This window comes from Syzygium oleosum, unplaced genomic scaffold (assembly GCF_021117445.2).
Source record: "Syzygium oleosum isolate NSW1041296 unplaced genomic scaffold, Sole_v2.1 Sole_v2.05, whole genome shotgun sequence".
NCBI classification, from domain to species: Eukaryota; Viridiplantae; Streptophyta; class Magnoliopsida; order Myrtales; family Myrtaceae; genus Syzygium; species Syzygium oleosum.
In genome coordinates, this window is record NW_026607489.1 from 10,167,588 (window position 1) to 10,187,989 (window position 20,402).

The 20,402-nt window shown below is 44.0% G+C and overlaps 2 protein-coding genes and 1 pseudogene across 4 annotated transcripts; all 3 read left to right on the forward strand.

Moving 5' to 3' along the window:
* Nucleotides 1–3,787: 3,787 nt before the first annotated feature.
* Nucleotides 3,788–7,370, forward strand: LOC115681752 (nucleolar GTP-binding protein 1-like). Its single transcript, XM_030605812.2, has 3 exons — nucleotides 3,788–3,966; nucleotides 4,403–6,437; nucleotides 6,870–7,370. Exon 2 carries the CDS (start codon nucleotides 4,415–4,417, stop codon nucleotides 6,428–6,430), a length of 2,016 nt encoding a protein of 671 aa, XP_030461672.1. The 5' UTR covers nucleotides 3,788–3,966; nucleotides 4,403–4,414; the 3' UTR covers nucleotides 6,431–6,437; nucleotides 6,870–7,370.
* Nucleotides 7,371–10,038: 2,668 nt separating this feature from the next.
* On the forward strand, nucleotides 10,039–14,673 carry LOC115681753 (DNA-dependent metalloprotease WSS1-like). 3 transcript variants are annotated; one of them, XM_056311968.1, is made up of 5 exons: nucleotides 10,039–10,189; nucleotides 11,673–11,873; nucleotides 12,004–12,199; nucleotides 13,144–13,614; nucleotides 14,221–14,673. In XM_056311968.1, the coding sequence occupies exons 2-5, from the start codon at nucleotides 11,719–11,721 to the stop codon at nucleotides 14,407–14,409; spliced, it is 1,011 nt and encodes a 336-aa protein (XP_056167943.1). In that variant the 5' UTR covers nucleotides 10,039–10,189; nucleotides 11,673–11,718; the 3' UTR covers nucleotides 14,410–14,673. The 3 variants fall into 3 exon arrangements, with proteins under 3 accessions (XP_056167943.1, XP_056167944.1, XP_056167945.1); XM_056311969.1 differs by having other exon boundaries at nucleotides 11,702–11,873; XM_056311970.1 differs by having other exon boundaries at nucleotides 11,706–11,873.
* A 329-nt stretch (nucleotides 14,674–15,002) lies between these two features.
* Nucleotides 15,003–16,490, forward strand: LOC130138304 (mitogen-activated protein kinase kinase 5-like; annotated as a pseudogene).
* The last annotated feature ends 3,912 nt before the right edge of the window (nucleotides 16,491–20,402 follow it).

The following is a 20,402-nucleotide window of genomic DNA, read 5'->3' on the forward strand; positions in this document are numbered from 1 at the left end:
AGCGAGTCCTAAAATTTTTAAAAAATGGAATTAAATCTTAAACTTGTCAAGTTTGTCCAATCAAATCCTTTTATTGATTGCACTCTTTGAAAATATTAGGACTCAATTGCACTTTCATGACGAGTTTTATGACTTAATTGTACATTTTAAAAGTCTTAGGACTCAATTTCACTTTCGTCATAAATTTTATAACTATCGATACACTTATCCCTAGATATAAAAAACAAAAGCTCCCATCGCTTTTGGAATCACATTCGTGTGAAACTTCTCAGAAACAGAGGAATGTCAGTGCAATCAAGTTCTAAAATTTATCACGTAACTGCAAGCGAGTCCTAAAATTTTTAAAAAATGGAATTAAATCTTAAACTTGTCAAGTTTGTCCAATCAAATCCTTTTATTGATTGCACTCTTTGAAAATATTAGGACTCAATTGCACTTTCATGACGAGTTTTATGACTTAATTGTACATTTTAAAAGTCTTAGGACTCAATTGCACTTTCGTCATAAATTTTATAACTATCGATATACTTATCCCTAGATATAAAAAACAAAAGCTCCTATCGCTTTTGGAATCACATTCGTGTGAAACTTCTCAGAAACAGAGGAATGTCAGTGCAATCAAGTTCTAAAATTTATCACGAAATTACAAGCGAGTCCTAAAATTTTAAAAAAGTGGAATTAAATCCTAAACTTGTCAAGTTTGTCCAATCAAATCCTTTTATTGATTGCACTATTTGAAAATATTAAGACTCAACTGCGCTTTCATGACGAGTTTTATGACTTAATCATATATTTTAAAAATTTTAGAAACTAATTGTACTTTCGCCATAAATTTTATAACTATCAATACATTTATTCCTAGATATAAAAAACAAAAGCTCCCATCGCTTTTGGAATCACATTCGCGCGAAACTTCTCAGAAGCAGAGGAAGGTCAGTGAGTCCACCTAATTCATTATCATCATTTTTTTCAATGCGTGCATTACTTTTTCAAAGCCATCATGCGGGCCACCTCATGATCACGACGCACTACTCCTAATAAAAATTTAAAAAAATCTCGTGCACTTTATTCACCGTGGGCCAAATAAAAGTCAGTGGCACCTTTTTAATCGTCGCTTTTCCAATAAATTCCACGTGGAATTGACAGGTGACTGGACCCCATTCGATTCTCTTTCGTCGGTCCCATTGACATTTTGGGCAGCGAAAGGGACATTCCGGACTTCCTACGACGTTTCTCCTGCGTTTTGTACTATATTTACCAGGCAACTTTAGTAACTCGTTGCACTTACCGTGATGAATTAAATTATTTGATTATTCTTAGATTAGGTATCCACACGAGGTTTGACGTGGATTCGATTCTGTCGTTGTTGACGGATAATTCCTTCCTTCTATTGATTTTGAGTTAGACGTGTTTGCTCTAACGCAATAATTCCTTAAGCAGGAAATTGATTCAGGGTACAGGAATTGAATGGACGTCGATTGCGGGAGTTTGTGGTGATTTTGTTTGGGGGCAATTTTGGGCATTTGCGATTGATTTGTTGGATAGGGCTGATGAAAATACGACTAGATAGACTCGCAGGTTGTTGCCATTTGCTCTATATTGCAATATTTTTTCCTTTGGTTAAATTGATTTTATTTGGTATTCACCATCTGATTTCTTTGCCTACCATTGACGGCAGCGTTCTAATTCGGATGGCACGGGAAAGATATTGAATGCCCTTCATCTCCACGGATGCAATAAACGCGAGAGTTGCTGTGACTTTCTTCCCTTCTATGTATGTATGAATACGAAGTTCTGCCATTGGATCTCGGTATACTTGCCATCTGCTTTTTAACTGTGTTTAATGGGTCTTATTCAAAACAGACAATTTTAGCGAAGATTTGTAAAGGGAAGCGCTATTTCCACGCTTATATGATCAAGTCCATCCAACTTTCATCAAAAAGATAGAATCGCCCTATATCATTCAAATGCAATTTAAAGTGGTGGCCCCAAATTTATTTACTTTCGTTTTTTTATTAGCTATTCTATTTCTATGCAGGATTTAGTTGCCCTAAATATCACGTGTTTTGTTATTGTTTATATCTATTATTCAAAAGCAATTTAAAGTGGTGGCCCCGAATTTCTTTATTTTCCCTTTTTATTAGCTATTCTATTTCATGCACTATGATTTCTTTTTATTGTGGATCTAGATGATCTGCCCCGAACCTTTTTTTGTCCCAGAAAAAATCCAAAACTTTAAATCTAGTCCCAAATTTGCCCTGAATTTTGTTTTGTGTAAAAAAAAATCACCAAAATTCAATTTATTTTCCAAAATATACCCCCGTAATCTAGTCCCAACTTGATGTGGCACTTCCACATTGATAACAATTCCACATTAACAAAGTAATTGAGCTTTTTTTTAGACATAAATAAGTTCGGAGCAAATTTAGACTGAACCTAAAAATTATGTTTTTTTTCAATTAAAAAAGTTTTTTGGGGTGGATTTGTTGTCGTCCCTAACTTTCATATCCTAAAATGGTTTTATTTTGGAGAATTTCAACATTTTTTATTGGGTTGGATTGGTTATCGAAGTGGAAATGCGACGTCGGTCTGTACCTATTGCCCCATTACTTTGCTGATGTGGATTTATTATCGACGTGGAAGTGCCACGTCAAGTTGGGACCAGATCACGAGGTATATTTTTGAAAATAAATTGAAATTTGTTGATTTTTTTTACCCAAAACAAAATTTGGGGTAGATTTGGGACTGAACTTAAAGTTTGAGGTTTTTTCCGAGACAAAAAAAGGTTCGGAACAAATTTGAGACTTGACCTAAAGTTTGGGATTTTTTCTTAGATAAAAAAAATTTGGTGCAAATTTGGGACTTGACCTGAAGTTGGGGTTATTTTAGGGAATTCACCCATATATTATGGGCCCGTTTGGTTCAGCATTTCCAATGCTCATTTGGAGAATGCAAATACCTTTAGGTGAAAGTCACTTTGGAGAAATACAAATGGCGTTTGGTAAAAAATCATTTGAAAGTCATTTGAGAAAATACAATTGTGTTTGGTTATTTTTTTACAAATGAGCTTTGAGAGGTTTTTTTTTTTCAAAAAAACGATACTCTTTGGATGAACAGTTCCGGCGAAGGGCTACAGCCGCCGGCGAGCCAGATCCGGCTCCGGCGGCCGTCGCCCGACCTCAGCGCTCGTCGCTCGAGGTCGCGCGACCCGGGCGGTGGTCGCCGGGGTCGCGCGACCCGATGGCTGGCCATTGCCGCTGGGGTCGCGCGACCCACGCTTGACTCTCGAGGTCCCGGCGACCCAGGCGCGAGCCGCCGAGTGTCGCGCGACCCCCGGGCGATGGTCGCCGGGGTCGGGCTAGCCCTCAGGCGGCGGTCGCCGGCCGCCGGAGCTGCTGCAGGGAGAAGATGAACAGTTCCAGTGAACAGTACCAGTTGCATTTCGAAAATGAGCATTCCCAGTGGACCTTTCAAGGTGTTTTGGCCAAATGAGCATTGGAAATGTAATTGCATCTCCCCAAAGTGAGTAAAAAAATTTGCCAAACACCATTTGCATTTTGCCAAGGGCCTTTAGAGCTCAAATGAGCATTGGAAATGCTGAACTAAACGGGGCCTATATAGGAGGAAATAGTGCCGTTCTTGAAAAAACAGAATGTTGGAAATCTCTGTTAATGGGCCGGGTTAGACAGAGAGGCCCAACTTCATGTCGGCCCACAGACTCGCTCTAACCTTCAGTAGACAAATCTCCAAACCCTAACAAAAACCCCTTCCATCGCCACTTCTCGGAGCACCGCCTTTTGTCATTTTCTCTCCTCGCGCCGTACCTTCTGCCGAGCGGCGTAGGAGCCATCTCCGGCGGTGGCCGACGACGGAGCAGTCTCCTCCCGCGCCCGGAGTGCGGCGTCGTTAGGACCCGAAGTGCAATCCGGCGGTTCCGGCGGCGGCGGCGGCGAAAGCTTCGTCTAGGTGAGCTGAACTCGTCCGCGTCGCTCCTTTGTGAAGCATTTGAGGGCTGCTGGAATCGTTTAATTGCTTCTCTTTTGTGCGCATGCCATGTCTTATCACGTCGAGGTTGTATTCGAGAGGTTTCCGCAGAAACGAGGATTTCGATTGCTCCTTGTACTGTGCTTGATTGCCTACGTAGGTGTTGTGTTTGATGTCGGCCGAGTTCGATGGCTTCGCGTCTATCCTTATTTGCTAGTTAATCTATATAGTGGAAGATATTCAGCAGGGAAGAACTATGATCTGCTGGTACTTGGGATGCCATGTGGTAGCTCGAGCTGTTTTTTTTTTTTTTTTGGATTTTAGAGGATCCAAGTTGGGTTTGGTCGGTGGGAGTCGGCTTCAATTTTTGACATGCGCGCGTGACACATCTGATTCTGGCGTATTTGTTTTGCTGCAGAAGTTATAAAAGATGGTGCAATACAATTTCAAGAAGATCACGGTGGTGCCCAAGGCGAATGATTTCATTGATATCATCCTTTCTCGCACCCAGCGGCAAACACCTACTGTTGTGCACAAGGGGTATGCTATATCGCGGCTCCGTCAGTTCTACATGCGCAAGGTGAAGTACACTCAACAGAATTTTCACGACAAGCTCTCGACCATCATCGACGAGTTCCCTCGGCTGGATGACATCCATCCTTTCTATGGCGATCTTCTTCACGTGCTGTACAACAAGGATCATTACAAGCTCGCTTTGGGGGCAGTCAATACGGCAAGGAATCAAATTGGAAAGGTTGCTAAAGACTATGTTAAGCTATTGAAGTATGGAGACTCACTCTATCGCTGCAAGTCTCTGAAGGTTGCTGCTCTTGGACGAATGTGTACCCTGATTAAGAAGCTTAGTGGCAGTCTGGCTTACTTGGAACAGATTAGGCAACACATGGCCAGGCTACCTTCAATTGACCCGAATACTCGGACAATCTTGATCTGTGGGTACCCTAATGTTGGCAAGAGCTCTTTCATAAACAAAATCACAAGGGCTGATGTTGATGTGCAACCATATGCTTTCACGACAAAATCACTCTTTGTCGGTCATACCGACTATAAATATCTCAGATATCAAGTCATTGATACTCCTGGGATTCTAGACCGTCCCTTTGAAGACCGTAACATAATTGAGATGTGCAGCATTACTGCTTTGGCCCATCTGCGCTCTGCTGTCTTGTTTTTCTTGGACATATCGGGGTCTTGTGGCTACAGCATTGCCCAGCAAGCAGCTCTTTTTCATAGCATCAAATCTCTGTTTATGAACAAGCCCTTGATGATAGTCTGCAACAAGACTGATCTGCAACCACTGGAGGGTCTCTCAGAAGAGGACATGAAGTTGGTTATGGATATGAAAGCTGAAGCTATGAAAACCGTTATAGGACAACGAGGTGAGGCCACAAATGATGGGGGAGTGTTGCTGACTATGAGCACTTTGACAGAGGACGGAGTAATTGCTGTAAAGAATGCGGCTTGCGAGAGGTTATTGAATCAGAGAGTGGAAATAAAGATGAAATCAAAGAAGATAAATGACTGTTTGAACAGGTTTCATGTTGCAATACCAAAGCCACGCGACCAAAAAGAAAGACCGCCATGCATACCTCAGGCAGTATTGGAGGCTAGAGCTCAAGCAGCAGAAAAGGAGAAGAGGAAAACTGAAAGGGATTTAGAGGATGAGAACGGCGGTGCAGGTGTATACTCTGCTAGTTTGAAGAAGAACTACATCTTAGCTGATGATGAGTGGAAAGAAGACATATTGCCAGAGATTCTTGATGGGCATAATGTGGCTGACTTTATAGATCCTGATATTCTAATGAGGCTTGAAGAGCTGGAAAGAGAGGAAGGAATGCGGCAGGCTGAGGATGATGACGATTTCGAGATGGATGGGAAAGACTTAACACCAGAAGAGCAAGAAGCATTGGCTGAGATCAGAAAGAAGAAAAGCATGCTCATACAGCAGCACAGGGTCAAGAAAAGCACAGCAGAGAGTAGGCCAACCGTACCAAGAAAGTTTGACAAAAGCCGTGAATTCACGTCCAAAAGGATGGGCAGGCAGCTATCATCTTTGGGACTGGACCCCAGCTTGGCAATTGAGCGGGCCCGCAGTAGATCAAGGGGCCGGAAGAGGGAGAGGTCACCTGAGAGGGGTGATAATGGTGGTGATGCTATGGATGTGGATGGAGATCGGTCCAATAAGAAGTTGCGAACAAGGTCTACATCCCGGTCTAGGTCAGTCTCCAGAGCACCTGCTGAATTTGTTCCTGGAGCAGGTTTCAAGGATTCCGATCAAAAGGTCAAAGCTTTAAAAATTGCAAAGAAATCTGTCAAAAAGAGAAACAAGAATGCTCGCCGGGGAGAGGCAGACAGGGTTATTCCTACCCTCAAACCAAAACACTTATTCTCTGGCAAGCGCTCGATTGGAAAAACCCAAAGGCGATAATTCTCAGGTACATTATGATAATTTTGCATTTTTTTCAGAGTTTAGGTCTTAGGTAGAATTAAGCTTTCTGAATGCATTTTGGAGGATTATTACTCTATTTCTAGATGTCATTGCCATTGTTTTCATGTAATATAGAAGTAGATAGTCTATTTTTTTTTTTTATAGATGCTAAATATACCAAGTCTTGTTTACTAAGTGATACTGAAATATTGGATCCAATGATTAAATAAGCAAATTGACTTGTTATGGCGGCCGCTTGTTTAAGCATCCAATGTCATTTTTCAAAGTCGTTCAGTAAACAAAAATAGTACCAAGACTCAGTATATCTGGCTTTCCTCTTTGTAGGTTGGTGTTTAACGTTCTTCGGCAGTTTACTTTGTTCTTCAAATTTTCCTATGTGGATGTGGATGCTAAACAATATGCAATATTTGTCTTTCAGGGAGTTTCTTTCATCTCCCGTGAATGTCTGCTCAGCATCTGTTGTCGGTTGCTTTCTTGTTCCTGCTGGCATGTCAGGTTTCTGCATCATGAGTTGCGGATTGATGTCTTCGACGTGGTTCAAAATGGTACTTGGCAGGAAAGGATGTTTATGCTGTTGCTTTATACAGTTCCATAGGTTACTTGATTCCAATTTTGTTTTCTTTGTTGTTCCAAGAGTTCTGAACCTTGTTATACATTATTTTCCCTTGCTTTGGTTTATGAGGAAACCGAGGATGATTTTGTGCACTCTGTGCGCGATCAATGTGCTGCAAAGTACAATCAGCACAATTTTGGTGTATCGGAAAAATGCAGAGGTTCATCTCCAACCCTGGCTGTCATTGTTGTTGAGTCAACTCCCTATGTTCAGGAGAAGCATGAGTGTCGATTTGATGATGCTTGCAAGGATCGTTTGAGAATGTAATGCTCTTCATTGATTTAAAAAACATCATAAAGCTTCCAACTTCTTGTGGGCTGGAAAATAGCGAAGCATTATGGAATTTGACGGAGTGACACCGTGTCTAGATTGTAGCCCTCAAGAATAACGAGGACTTCACTTTTCATATTTTACATTCTGCTTTCCAATCTTTTGATTATATATATTTACCTCCTCAAAACTTTAACTTAGAGCAAATTGAGCTATATTATATTGCGAAGTTCTACCAGGAACTTTTAACTTTTAACGCTCTACCCCCACAAACTCTGAATTTTGACAATCGACCCTTTCGGAAATTCCGTTCGGTGAAAAAAGTCCGTGAAAGTAATGGTAAAGCTTCTAGGTAGACATGACTTTGTTCGGAAGGTAACTCGTTAAATCCTTCCAACTTTAAAAAGCTTTTAACTAGAGAATTGTCGGACAATGCTATCGCTCTTCAGATTAGAATAAGCCAAGAATGTTGGAATTACCACGAAGATCGTTTGGTGTGCATTAGAGAAATTTACCGGAAAACATATGGGAGTTGACATGAAATAGAAATAAAATCCTCTCATCCCTTTTCCTGCGTTAGAGAGTTTGGTCTTCTTTCAGCAAGTTTCAGTGTGCCCCATTGTTCATTACCGTCTACATCGTCAACCCACCACGGGCTTCAACCACCCATCTTATGTTTTATTAGTCTTTCGGGTGCTTTTTCTCTTCCTACCCTTTGCGTTACATAAAACTGTCGCTGCGCATTACTCTGGTCTGAAGCTCACTGATGGAGACCGGGGACATTGCAGAAGCTCGAATTAGTGTTCTCTGCCAAAAATTTGGCAGTCTTTGGTCAGATAAGGAATATATACCACTTATGGATGGTGTCGAATCTATTGAAAAACTGAGTGTCGCCTCACACTCCTTGGGCGGCTGTACTCCAATCCTAGCATATCCTTTCAAGCATTTTAGAAAACAATGAAGAAAGCATGGCGAAACGACATTTGCGTTTACATTTAGAACTGAAATAGAAAAGAACAGAGTGCCTTGATACCGGGTCTTTCGTCTTTTGCTAGTCATTTGTTGCTTCTCAAGCATTGCAAACCTGATAGTCCACCCAAATGCTACGAATTCTCACTGTGCTCTTTAGGTTCAGATACATGGTCTCCCTCGTGAATATGTTTTCAGAGGAAGCAATTAGAAGGATGGCCAGCAATCTAGGGACGGTTTCTGATGTGAAGGTGGATGCCAAGAGATTTTCAGCTGTCAAAATTGGGAGAGCAAAAAGTCAGTATGAATTTGTTGGCATCACGCCAAATACTTTGAGGAAGTCCCTCGCGAAGAGAACAGACAGCCGTTGACAGTGAGGGATGCTTTGGGCAATGGCTTAGAGCTGAAGTGCAAGAATTCAGCCCTTTCTGGAAGATTTTTTGTGAAATTATTCCAGAAACTCTTGACAATACGAAACAAAACATTAGATTCTAGATCCGGAACTCAGAAGAAAGAGCAGAAAAGCAATAAATCCCTAGTCAACAAAAATAAAATGAGGAGACTTAATCCTTATGCATCTCAGGCGTGCACTCCCACTACACTTGATGATACTTTGTTATTGGTTACGCCAATTTAGATACGAGATACTTTAAGAGAATGGACTATGGTGGCTAACGCTAATAAGCCACTACTGTACCAATGAAGATTTTTTCATACTGGATTTGTCAGGGATTGTGCATGCTTCTGATAACTCATTAGGGGTGATTAATTCCCACGCTAGAACTGTGACTCAGATCGGACAGGATTGGTTCCCAGTCTATGGAGGCAGGAATCGACCCTATCTACCCTAGAATTGGACTGGCTTGAACATTTTATTTATTTATTTATTTTTATGGTTTATGCTATTTAAAACATACTTTGGGCCTATTCTACCAGTTCGGTCCGATCTGGTCCGATAAGTATAGTTCCTTCCCAATAACCAAGTACCAGACTGATTCCAACCACCCAGAACCAATTGGTCTAGGCCGGTTCTCGAGTTGGATTGGGACCGATGCACACCTTTACAACTCATGCAATACGAGCCTTAGTGCCTCAAGAAAGGCCCAATGTACTATTTCTCATGGAGACAAATTCAAGAACCAGCAGTGCCATGCTTGAAGCATAGGTTAAATTTTCAAAACTGCTTCGTGATTAAATCCTAGAGCGAAAGCAAGGGGCTTGATAGTGTTGTGGAATGAAATTATAGTCTTTAGTTCAGAACAACCAAGAATGTAATATCATAGTATGGAGCGAATTATCGTATTATCAGGTGCCAGATGACTAATTCTCCATAATCGTGTGTTTTCTGTGTGAAACATGCCATCGCCTCTTATAATTAATCGAAAAGAATGTTTAAAGGCTACATGGAAGTACCGGCATAAGGAAATGTCAAAAGACTTTCTTTCAGCTTAACGTTAGGATTCCCATGAGGTTGCTCGATGTGCATGAAAAAATGATGCGTGATAACATATACGACTAGATATGGAATGGAAATCAAATCCTCTCCTATGACAATGAAGAACTGAAGAGGCACAACGAAAACAAGATTATCCAAGATAATAAACGAGGTAATTATAGATTGATCCGTCCCGACATTAATAACAATTACAATAACAATAACAATAACGACAACGACAATGATAATGATTATAATAATTCTCTTTTTCTCTTTGCGAAAAAATGCTACAAAGAGTTCAGCGGTCAGCACAGAAGCATCCGAAAACTGGGTTTCTTCCCAAAGAAGAAAAGAAAAAGAACCACAGAACCAAAACAGGGGACGATCAATGATCGCTGTCCGATTGGCTTCCTTTCCCTCTCTCCAAGCCCATCAGCACTCCTCGGTGGAGGTACGTCTCTCTCTCTCTCTCTCTCTCTCTTTGTGCATGCGAATAGCGGGAGTTCTTGCTGATGCTTCAACAGCGCCAGTCAACATGCGACTGCTGATTTTCTTGTTGGGGCCCGTTTATGCATTCGAAAGATACATGGGGTTCATCGATTTTGGTTTTTTTCGTTCATCATCTGCGATTTGGATGATACCCTCTTCGGAAAGCCCTCTGCTTTCCCATGGGTGTTGCGAAATCGACACCGCGTGCTTCTTGGGATAATTTCTTCGTGGAGTGGTACGTTAAAACTCCGCTAGCGGAGGTGATTCGGTATCGACATGATCGGGAGGAGTTGAGAGACTCTTTGGAGTAGTGACAACAGAGCTCTTATGGAGCTGTTGCGTAGGATAGTTCATCGTTTGTGTGGTCGTAGTGTCATAGACTCATAATGCCACAATCCACCGTGAAAAGCTCGGCGCTTTATTCAGTAGGCGCTTGATTAAAGCTGGGAAAACTTTTGAATTTGCTGATACCGGTGAGAGAAAGATGCAGCCGATATACTTAAGAGCTAAGGAAAAATTTCAAGTGGGTGTGTGGGGTGCGCCAGTGCAAATGTGCTCACGGGTACAATATACACAAGGTCGGTAGATAGATAAGTAGATATTAACATAGATATGGATGTCTATGTAAGCACCCATATGGTGACAAAATGCAGTTGAGCATTTGTCCCAAAATTGAATACAAGCGCAGTATTGAAGGCCGTTAAAAATTTGATATTTGACATGTCTTTATTGAAAATATGAGTTATAGACACGGTTTTTTCATGGCGTTGCGCACAATTTCCCTGGTGGTACACCCACTTAAAATGCGGTAAACGTGTTCGTTGTGTTGATAATAAGTCACCACTTTTCACATTAATTCACCAACACAAAGAATGTACTAACCACTTTTAACGGGTGTATAGCACCTCTTCACGCTGCGCATAAAGTCACTGTTGATGTGCCCAGTTTAGGTGATTTGCTGTCAGTCTTCTTTATTAGCACATCTATGATGCCATGGTGAAAAGAACTCTTGAAGCTTATGCATGGCACTTTTGGATTTCTGAGATTTTAGCCCTCATTATGTGGGACTGGATATATATAAATATATAGCACTGATATCATAAATCTTCATAGTATTGTTTTTATTGAAGTGGGCTGAGAGGTTTGCAATGCTTACTCTCTGTCCTTTCCTTTTTCTGCTTTAATTGTTTTGCTTAAAAGCTAGTTCTTATATTTCACCATTAAACATGTTAATGTTATTGAAGTACCAGGCTCGCAGAAAAGAAAGATGGACTTACTAAATCTAATGGCAGTTGAATTCAAGAGCCTTCTATCTATATTAATTCTGTAATCTGCTTGAATTTGCATATTGTATTCCATATGGAAACTGTCATTTTTTTCTTGTATAGTCAGTCTACGGCTTATGGTAGTAATGAAATTCAGGACTCTTCTGTCACTTTTTGCAGTGCATAATCTTTCCGTTTACTTTGTGAAGACAGATTTTGCTCCATTATGGATCTTAATGATCTTAACAAGGTTTGGGAAATCAAGCCTCTGAAGAAGATTGGAGAAGAAGATGCTAGAAAGGTTCTTGAGAAAGTTGCAAAACAAGTTCAGCCAATAATGCGAAAACGTAAATGGAAAGTGGAGATTCTTTCTGAATTTTGGTATGCTGGTTTTTCATTGTCTCCTCACACTCTATTTTTCTAATATATATATATTGTTTTGTGTTATTCATGTAAGATTGCTTTCTTATTAAATTATTCTTGATCCTCTCGGTAAACTCTGAATTTTCAGTCCTCCCAATCCATCTCTTCTGGGACTGAACATAGGTGGAGGAGCAGAGATTAAGCTCCGGCTAAGAAGACCAAACAACGAGTGGGATTTCTTCCCTTATGAGCAGATTCTTGATACAATGCTGCATGAGCTCTGTCACATTGAATATGGTCCACATAATACTGACTTCTACAATCTTTTGGACGAAATCAGAAAGGTAACTTTTACATGCTCCAAAATCTTATGGGATGAACGTTGGTAGTGTGATGACTACCAAGCTATGACCACTCACATATTGTACACTTGGGAGTTAGCACGGTATCTGCTGCATTTTGTCCGAGTTTGATGAATCTGCACGTATATGATTTATAAAGGCCATAACCCCACTCTCGTTTCTCTTTTGTTAGCAAATGTAACTGCATTTAACCATCCAAAACATAGCTTTGCTTTGAGGAGGTTGAATGCCTGCATATAAAATCAAACAGTAAGCATTTCGAGACCTCAGAAAGCATATTGGCAACTAAAAAGGGGTCCAAAACTATGGCGACTCTAGAAGACCAAGCTGTCATGGAATGAGCTGCCCCATTGCTTCCCTAGGCATACACTTGTTTTAGCAGTCAGCGATTTGGGAATTCGGTGAAGCAGCTCCTTGATTCATGTACACATGTCAAAATGTGCCAATCCTTGTTTTCCTCACTTGATATAGGATCCACCGGAGCTTGCTGTCACCCTCTATTACATCACCCTAGGATGGGCATTTTGGCCAATCCTAGTGCAAGCAGTAACTTTTGGCCTCTGCCTGGATGGGTGTTAAGCTTTTGGCCTTCTTGATCAAGGCTTTGATTAGGTGGCCCTGGTTGTTTCTTGCCAGGACAACCAGCGTTCCTTTATGACAATTACCTATCACTACAAGAAGAGCATGAACTGAGTAGAGAAATAATTGACACCAAGGCTTTGTCGGGCGTTCATTTGTTGTTCAGCCTCTCTCTATCTTTCCACCTTTGAGATGCTTCACACGGTCCTAACATACGATCTTGTGATTATCTCCAGAAGAGATAGATTTGATAACTGTACGGTTACTTTATTGTTAGATTGATCTGGATTCTTCAACACCATATGTTTGTCCTGTCATTCCCTGACTCTGCTGATTTTCCTTTGCAGGAGTGTGAGGAGCTGATGGCTAAAGGAATTACAGGAACTGGTCAAGGTTTTGATCTTCCAGGGAGACGTTTAGGTGGGTTCTCCCGACAGCCTCCACCATCATCATTACGCCAAACTGCTCTAGCTGCTGCAGAAAACAGAGCAAGACGTGGAGCTCTACTACCATCAGGGCCTAGGCGTATAGGGGGTGATAGTGATATTAGGAATGCTCTTAGCCCCATACAAGCTGCTGCGATGGCAGCAGAAAGGAGATTGCGCGATGAACTATGGTGTGGATCCAAATCTGCAGAGGGACAGGAGGGTTTCCAAGGACGAGTTGGACCTTCCTTGGAACTTCCTGAGAAGTCAAAAGCATCCACATCATTTGCTGGCATCTCTGCAACAACTTCACGTGTCAATTCCACTTCCTCTCTGGAAGCAGCGGATGATGAAGTGAAGTGGCAGTGTAATACTTGCACTTTATTAAATCAGGTAAATTGTTCTCCCTTACAGTATTTGCACTCATGCATCACAATATCAGGCAGGCTTAGAAAGTCTGGAGTGCCATCATTTCAAAGTTGGTCGCGTGACTCCTGTCTCAGGCACATAAGTTTGATAAGCTGCATTGTCACTCATGAAAACCATCAATAAATAACTCGTTTGCTCTCATTTTTTTGGATGATGGAAAGTGTCTTTGCAATATATAAGTCATTTTGCTTCGTTAAGATTGTTATTTCTGGGTTTGGTTTATGAGGCGCTATGCTGGTTTCTTATTGTACTTAAGTGACTTACCAGGATGTGCACTCTAGAAAATGGTTGTCATGTCCTAACTATAACGGAATCTGGAGGGGAGTCTAGCTCAGCCTTCCTTACTATTTCTTCGTAATTTTTTTTTGATTTCTGTAATTGCATTTGTGGATCCTGGATTAGTTGTCTGATATGGCGGCAACACATTATCCGCTCATCTTTAATTGGGCCGCTGTATGTGAGATAGCAATACAACTATTTTCATGCTTGGGTTGGTTCATTGCAAGCCTTTCAGCCTGTCATGCTACATTTCTACTTTTCTCTATCCTTATGATACCATCTCTCTTGCAGCCTCTTGCATTATCATGCGAAGCTTGTGGATCCCGAAAACACATCGAGGTTACAACGTCGAATGTTTGGTCATGTAAATTTTGTACACTTGATAACAGTGTTAAGCAAGATAGATGCCTAGCTTGTGGAGAGTGGAGATATTCATATGGTCCACCTGCCTCTAGCTGCGGACCTTATGTTGGCACCTGAGAAAGAGAAGTCACTTCTCTGCGATGCAATCAGTGCCAGGTTGTGAAGAAGACTCTGCAACTTGGTACTGCAACTGCTCTGTATGATTTTAGCAAAAAAAAACCTGCTCTGTATGATTATAACAGTGGCTTGTAATTACATGAAACTTATGATCCTTGCTTATTGGTTGCTGCTTTTGGTTGTTCTCATAACGTGCTCGACAGATTCCTAAAGATAGATTGTGACCCGGGCAAATTTTTGCAGTGTAATCACTGCTATGTCTCAGATAGATTTTCACACAAATAGAAAGTGACATTCTCTGCTGAAGGGATTATACTAATGAAAAGAAGGTCAAGTGCTCGAGCAGCTTTTAGATGTTGTGAGAATTTTCAAGGTGTCTTATGGTGATTGATGCAGTGCTATGTTTTCAGCCAAGTGAGACCTAATTTAGCTGTGGGGGTAGAAAGATTGGCCTTATAGAAGGTCAAAACATAAGACCCAGCATACAAATATTGAGCGTAGGAAACACACGACTTCTCCAAAATCCGATGTTTTACTCGTACAGTAACACAAGGTTTGGTCAAGAAGTAGAAAGAAATTGGACTGAATGGAGTTGGAAAAAAACTGTAACACGTTTTAATAACTTGTTCTTGGAGACCACGATCATCAATTATAAATGACAAATAAGAAATGTATGAAAAGAACAAGCGATGAGATGAGGATTGGAGCTGGTGGTGCGTCTGTGTCACAAAATTTCCTGGCACCTTCATGCCCTGAGACTCGAGAGAGTAAGAACAACACACCCATCAAGCAAAGCATGTCCAATCCCCATCTCATCGCATGTTCTTTTCATACATTTCTTATTTGTCATTTAAAATTGATAATGATTATGCTCTCCAAGAACAAGCCAACAAAACAACGGACTTCTCCAAAGAACCTGGTGGACTTGGTAAAAACCCAAGAAGCATTCAAACTCAAAGGTTAAAGACTGACAAAACCAAAAGAAACAGAACTTGGTAGACTTGGTCCCTCGGCGCCACCCTGCCCTCGCCGTCCCCCTTCCACCCTCCAACTCGGGACCGTCCGCGAGCCGCCACCACCGTGGCAACAGCAGCACCGGCAACGGCATCGGCAACGTCTTCCATCCAGCGGCGGCGCAGCAGCAGCAGCACCAGATGCACTTCTCGGAGCTGGAGCGGGTGAGCCGGATCGGGAGCGGCAGTGGCGGGACGGTGTACAAGGTAATCCACCAGCCGACGGGGCGGCTCTATGCGCTCAAGGTCATCCACGACCACCACGAGGAGGCGGTGCGCCGCCAGATTTGCCGGGAGATCGAGATTTTCCTGGACGTGGACAATTCGAACGTGGTGAAGTGCCACGACGTGTACGACCACGGCGGCGAGATCCAGGTGCTGCTGGAGTTCATGGACTGCGGGTCGCTGGAGGGCATCCACGTCGGCAACGAGAGCCACCTCAGCCACCTGACCCACCAGATCCTGAGTGGCCTCGCTTACCTCCACCGCCGCAAAATCGTCCACCGCGACATCAAGCCGTCGAACCTCCTCGTGAACTCGCGCAAGCAGGTCAAGATCGCCGACTTCGGCGTCAGCCGCATCCTCTCCCAGACCATGGACCCCTGCAACTCCTACGTTGGCACCATCGCCTACATGAGCCCCGAGCGAATCAACACCGACCTCAACCACGGCAACTACGACGGCTACGCCGGCGACATCTGGAGCTTCGGCGTCAGCATCCTGCAGTTCTACCTCGGCCATTCACCCTTCGCCGTCAGCTACCAGGGGCCAGCCTCGTGTGCGCCATCTGCATGTCCGAACCCCCCGAGGCCCCCGCCTCATCTTCCCGAGAGTTCCGGGACTTCATCGCGTGCTGCCTACAGCACGATCCGGCCCGGCGGAGGACCGCCAACCAGCTTCTGAGGCACCCTTTCATTTTGAACCACAATCAGGGGCTGCGTCACCAAGTTCCACCTCCACCTCCACCTTCATTCTCATCATCTTAGTTGCCGGTTCTTTTCCATCTTTTTCTTCGTTTTATTCTCTCTTGCCTTAGTTGCTTATTATTGGTTCTTGGGTCGTTTCGCTGTGTGTAGTTATTGATTTTGATAGGGAAAAAACCACCAAAAACCCTAAACTTTATCATCTGTGACACATTTACCTCGAATTTTTTTTTGTGACATAAAAAATCCCGAACTTTACTTTTTGTGACACATTTACTCCAATGTATTTAGTCCATGGGCATTTTCGTCTTTTTTGCTTTTTCTTTTTTTTTCCTTTCAGGCAATGGGGGCCTCGCCGGCATCAGGCGAGAGCTGCCCTCGCCGGATCCGGCGAGGGGGGCCCTCGCCGGCGTCGAACGAGGGCGGTCCTCGCCAGATCCAGCTAGGGCGGCCCTCGCCGGCGTCGGGCGAGGTTCGCCCTCGCACGGGCGAGCGAGAGGGCGGCCTCGCCCGACTCGGGCGAGGTCGACCCTCGCCGGCGTCGGGCGAGGGTCGACCTCGCCCGAGTCGGGCGAGGGCCGCCCTCGCTCGCCCAGAGAGGGCGAACCTCGCCGGCGTCGGCGAGATCTCGACGAGGGCCGCCCTCGCCGACGTCGGGTGAGGGTCGCCCTCGCCCGATCTGGAGAGGGCCACCCTCGCCCGACGCCGGCGAGGTTCGCCCTCTCCTGGGCGAGCGAAGGCGGCCCTCGCCCAACGCCGGCGAGGGCGGCCCTCGGGCGGACCTCGCCGACGCCGGCGAGGTCCAGACCCTCGCCCGACTCAGCGAGGGTCGCCCTCGCACGGACGAGCGAGGCGGCCCTCGCCCGATCTGGCGAGGTCGACCCTCGGCGTCGGCGAGGGCCGCCCTCGCTCGCCCGGGCGAGGGCGACCCTCGCCGCCGGGCGAGGGCGGCCCTCGCCCGATCCGGGCGAGGTCCGACCCTCGCCGGCGGCCGAGCGAGGGCGGCGGGCGTCGGGCGAGGGTCGCCCTCGCGGGCGAGCGAGGGTGGCCCTTGCCCGACGCCGGCGAGGGTCGACCTCGCCAGATCGGGCGAGGGCCGACCTCGCCCAGTCGGGCGAGGCGAGGGCCGACCTCGCCAGATCGGGGCGAGGCGAGGGCCGACCTCGCCAGATCGGGCGAGGGCGACCTCACCCGCGACTCCGGCGAGGTCGACCCTCGCTTGAGTCGAGCGAGGGCGGCCCTCGCCCGACGCCGACGAGGGTCGACCTCGCCCGACTCAGCGAGGTCGACCCTTGTCGGCGTCGGGCGAGGGTCGACCTCACCTGAGTCGGGCGAGGGCCGCCCTCGCTCGCCCGAGCGAGGGCGAACCTCGCCCGACGCCGGCGAGGGCCGCCCTCGCCGGATCTGGCGAGAGCCGCCCTCGCTCGACGCTAGCAAGGGCCCCCCTCGCCGGATCCGGCGAGGGTAGCCCTCGCCCGACGCCGGCAAGGCCCCCCCTCGCCGGAAAGAAAAAAAAAGCAAAAAAGACGAAAATGCCTATTGACTAAATATATTTGGGTAATTGTATCACAAAAAGCAAAGTTCGAAGTTTTTGATGTCACAAAAAAAAATTCGGGATAAATATGTCATAAATGACAAAGTTTAGGGTTTTTGATGATTTTTTCCCATTTTGATGTGATGCCTGGTTAAGTGGGAGAGAAGAAGAGGTTGGGCCTGCCGCAGATGGTGGCGGCGGGTGTCCTCCGACAATGGGTCCCATTTAAGACACGCGTCAATCAACTAGGAGACAAGAACATGGCCTGCGTGGCAGTCCAGGATCGCCCAATATTTTATTTTCTCGTCGTGTAAAGTTGAGTTTCAGAAACTTGAAGTATCAATGTCTCTTCGATCTTGACGTCCTCCTTTCGTAATGAATGCATGCAGCAATGCTTAACAGCAAAGGACAATCTGTTATCTATATTTGTTCTTTTCCTGTCGCTGCCAAGTGCCAAGCCTCGATTGTGCTTAGTGCGAAGGGAAAAAATAGCAAAAAGGTTGGCTTCTGACCATGCATTGCTATCTGCTTATTGGACTTTGAATTCTTAATTAAATTTGGTGGGACCACTGCCAACTATTTAAAAGTTGTTAGATAAAGGCTTAGTTTAATATTTATACGTTTAGTTTGATCTATTTACCTAGTACAAAGCGTGAACATATTAATTGGAGAAACAAATAGGGTCCCGAAAGATTTGAACTCAGATTTTCTGGCTCTGATGTTATGTGAGATTTTTTGTGGGATCACTGCCAACTGTTCTAAAAGCTTAAACCGTTACCAACTGTTCTAAAAGCTTAAATCGTTAGATGAATGTGTAGTTTAATATTTAATTACTCTAGCAAGTCGGTAAAGATTAGATATGGCTTTGGACCCTATTAATGCACGTTTTTTTCGGTTCTTTCTTTCCTCTGAGGCTGCGGGCCCAATAATCATCATGGACAGATCACGTAAGGCTTGGATGGGAAAAAAGGGAGAAGTATCAGAGATTCTCTTCAATCCACAAGTGGGTTTTATTCTTCCTGCGTGGGTAATGCTGTGAGTGTCTTCTCCATCCTTACTTTTTCTTATTCTTTTGCTTTGATGTTCTCTGTGGCACCATATGTACCCAGGAGGCCAAAGTCTCGGTGCTCTGCGTCTAAAAAAAAAATCTTGCTTGCTCTAACAGCTTTAATCGAATGCCTTGTAGAAGACGTGGCATGGGAATAATGACAGTGAGCTAAGTACTGAAACTCGGGTGAAATCTTGGGGACACCATCAGTGGTTCTTGAGGGATGTTTTTGAGTTGTATCACGTGGAAGGATGGATGATGCCCTGGCCTGTTGTAAATGAGAAATGGCTTTTTAGGCTCATAAAGATTGCTCAAGTCAATCCCTGTTGGAAATGATTTTCTTTGGCAGCTAATAATTTGCCTTACCGAGTGACTCTATTCTACTATATGCTTTAGGCAGAATAATGTGATTCTGATCTTAAGCAAAACATTTGGGTATTGATATCTGTCAGTGTTCGAAGAAAAAGACACGATTTAACCATGAAAACAAATGAAAAGCGGGTGACAATTCAACCAGCAATGCTATGCTATGAAATGCCATTTTAAGTGAGATAGTGGAGTCTGGCTCTTCTTATGTATAGACATGGAGACTGGTTGTGACTGAACGACTGCATGTCCATTTGTTCTACTCGAACTTCATATTTTTTGCAACTTAGTTGAGGAAACAAGATCAAATCATGGATCGGTTTACCAGCATTTGCTTATTCCTAGGAACATGTGCGATCCTTGTCACACGAGGTACCCCCAAGCTGAAAAATATGCTGGTTCATCTTTCATGACAATCTTTGTGATAAGCAACAAGGCTAGAAAATGTCTCCGTTGCCTTAATTATCACCCTGCTGATGCAACTGAAATGCGGAATATCCGATGTTTTACTCGTCCGGCAACCAAGAGCATGCAAGTTTTAAGCACTCCTGATTCGCTGAGTCAACAGTGAACCAACAAGGTTTGGTCAAGAAGTTGGGAGAAATTGGACTGCGTGGACTTGGAGTAAGAACCGAAACACATTTTGATAGCTTGCTTGTTCTTCGTGAGCATAATCATCATCAATTTTAAATGACAAATCAAAAAATGTATGAAAAGAACATGTGATGAGATGAGGTTTGGAGCTGCTTTGCTTGATGGGGTGTGTGTTGTTCTCACTCTATCGAGTCTCAGGGCATGAAGGTGCCTGGAAAATTTTGTGACAGGGACACACCACCCAAAAACTTGGTGGGACTCAGTAAACCCAAGAAGCATTCGAATTCAACGGTTTAAGATCGCAAAACTGTTAAATTATAGATTGCACGAAAGGATGATTTTGATATCAATGAAAATTTGTATTTTGATGTGTGCAAGTATATGTGAGTATGGTCTAGTTAATATAGAGGAATGGACTAGAATAGGATATTAATTAGGAGATGGGACAACGATAGATTAATTTATAGAAATGATTTTACGATAGTTTGAGGAGGTGTTGGTGGAGGAGCATAGGA

Bases quoted from the DNA above. Each gene is read 5' to 3' on its own strand.
- LOC115681753 (XM_056311968.1), top strand. From the start codon at position 11,719: ATGGATCTTAATGATCTTAACAAGGTTTGGGAAATCAAGCCTCTGAAG. The intron at 12,200-13,143 runs GTAACTTTTACA...TTTCCTTTGCAG, and splicing joins TTTTGGACGAAATCAGAAAG to GAGTGTGAGGAGCTGATGGC. The intron at 13,615-14,220 runs GTAAATTGTTCT...TCTCTCTTGCAG, and splicing joins CTTGCACTTTATTAAATCAG to CCTCTTGCATTATCATGCGA.
- LOC115681752 (XM_030605812.2), top strand. From the start codon at position 4,415: ATGGTGCAATACAATTTCAAGAAGATCACGGTGGTGCCCAAGGCGAAT.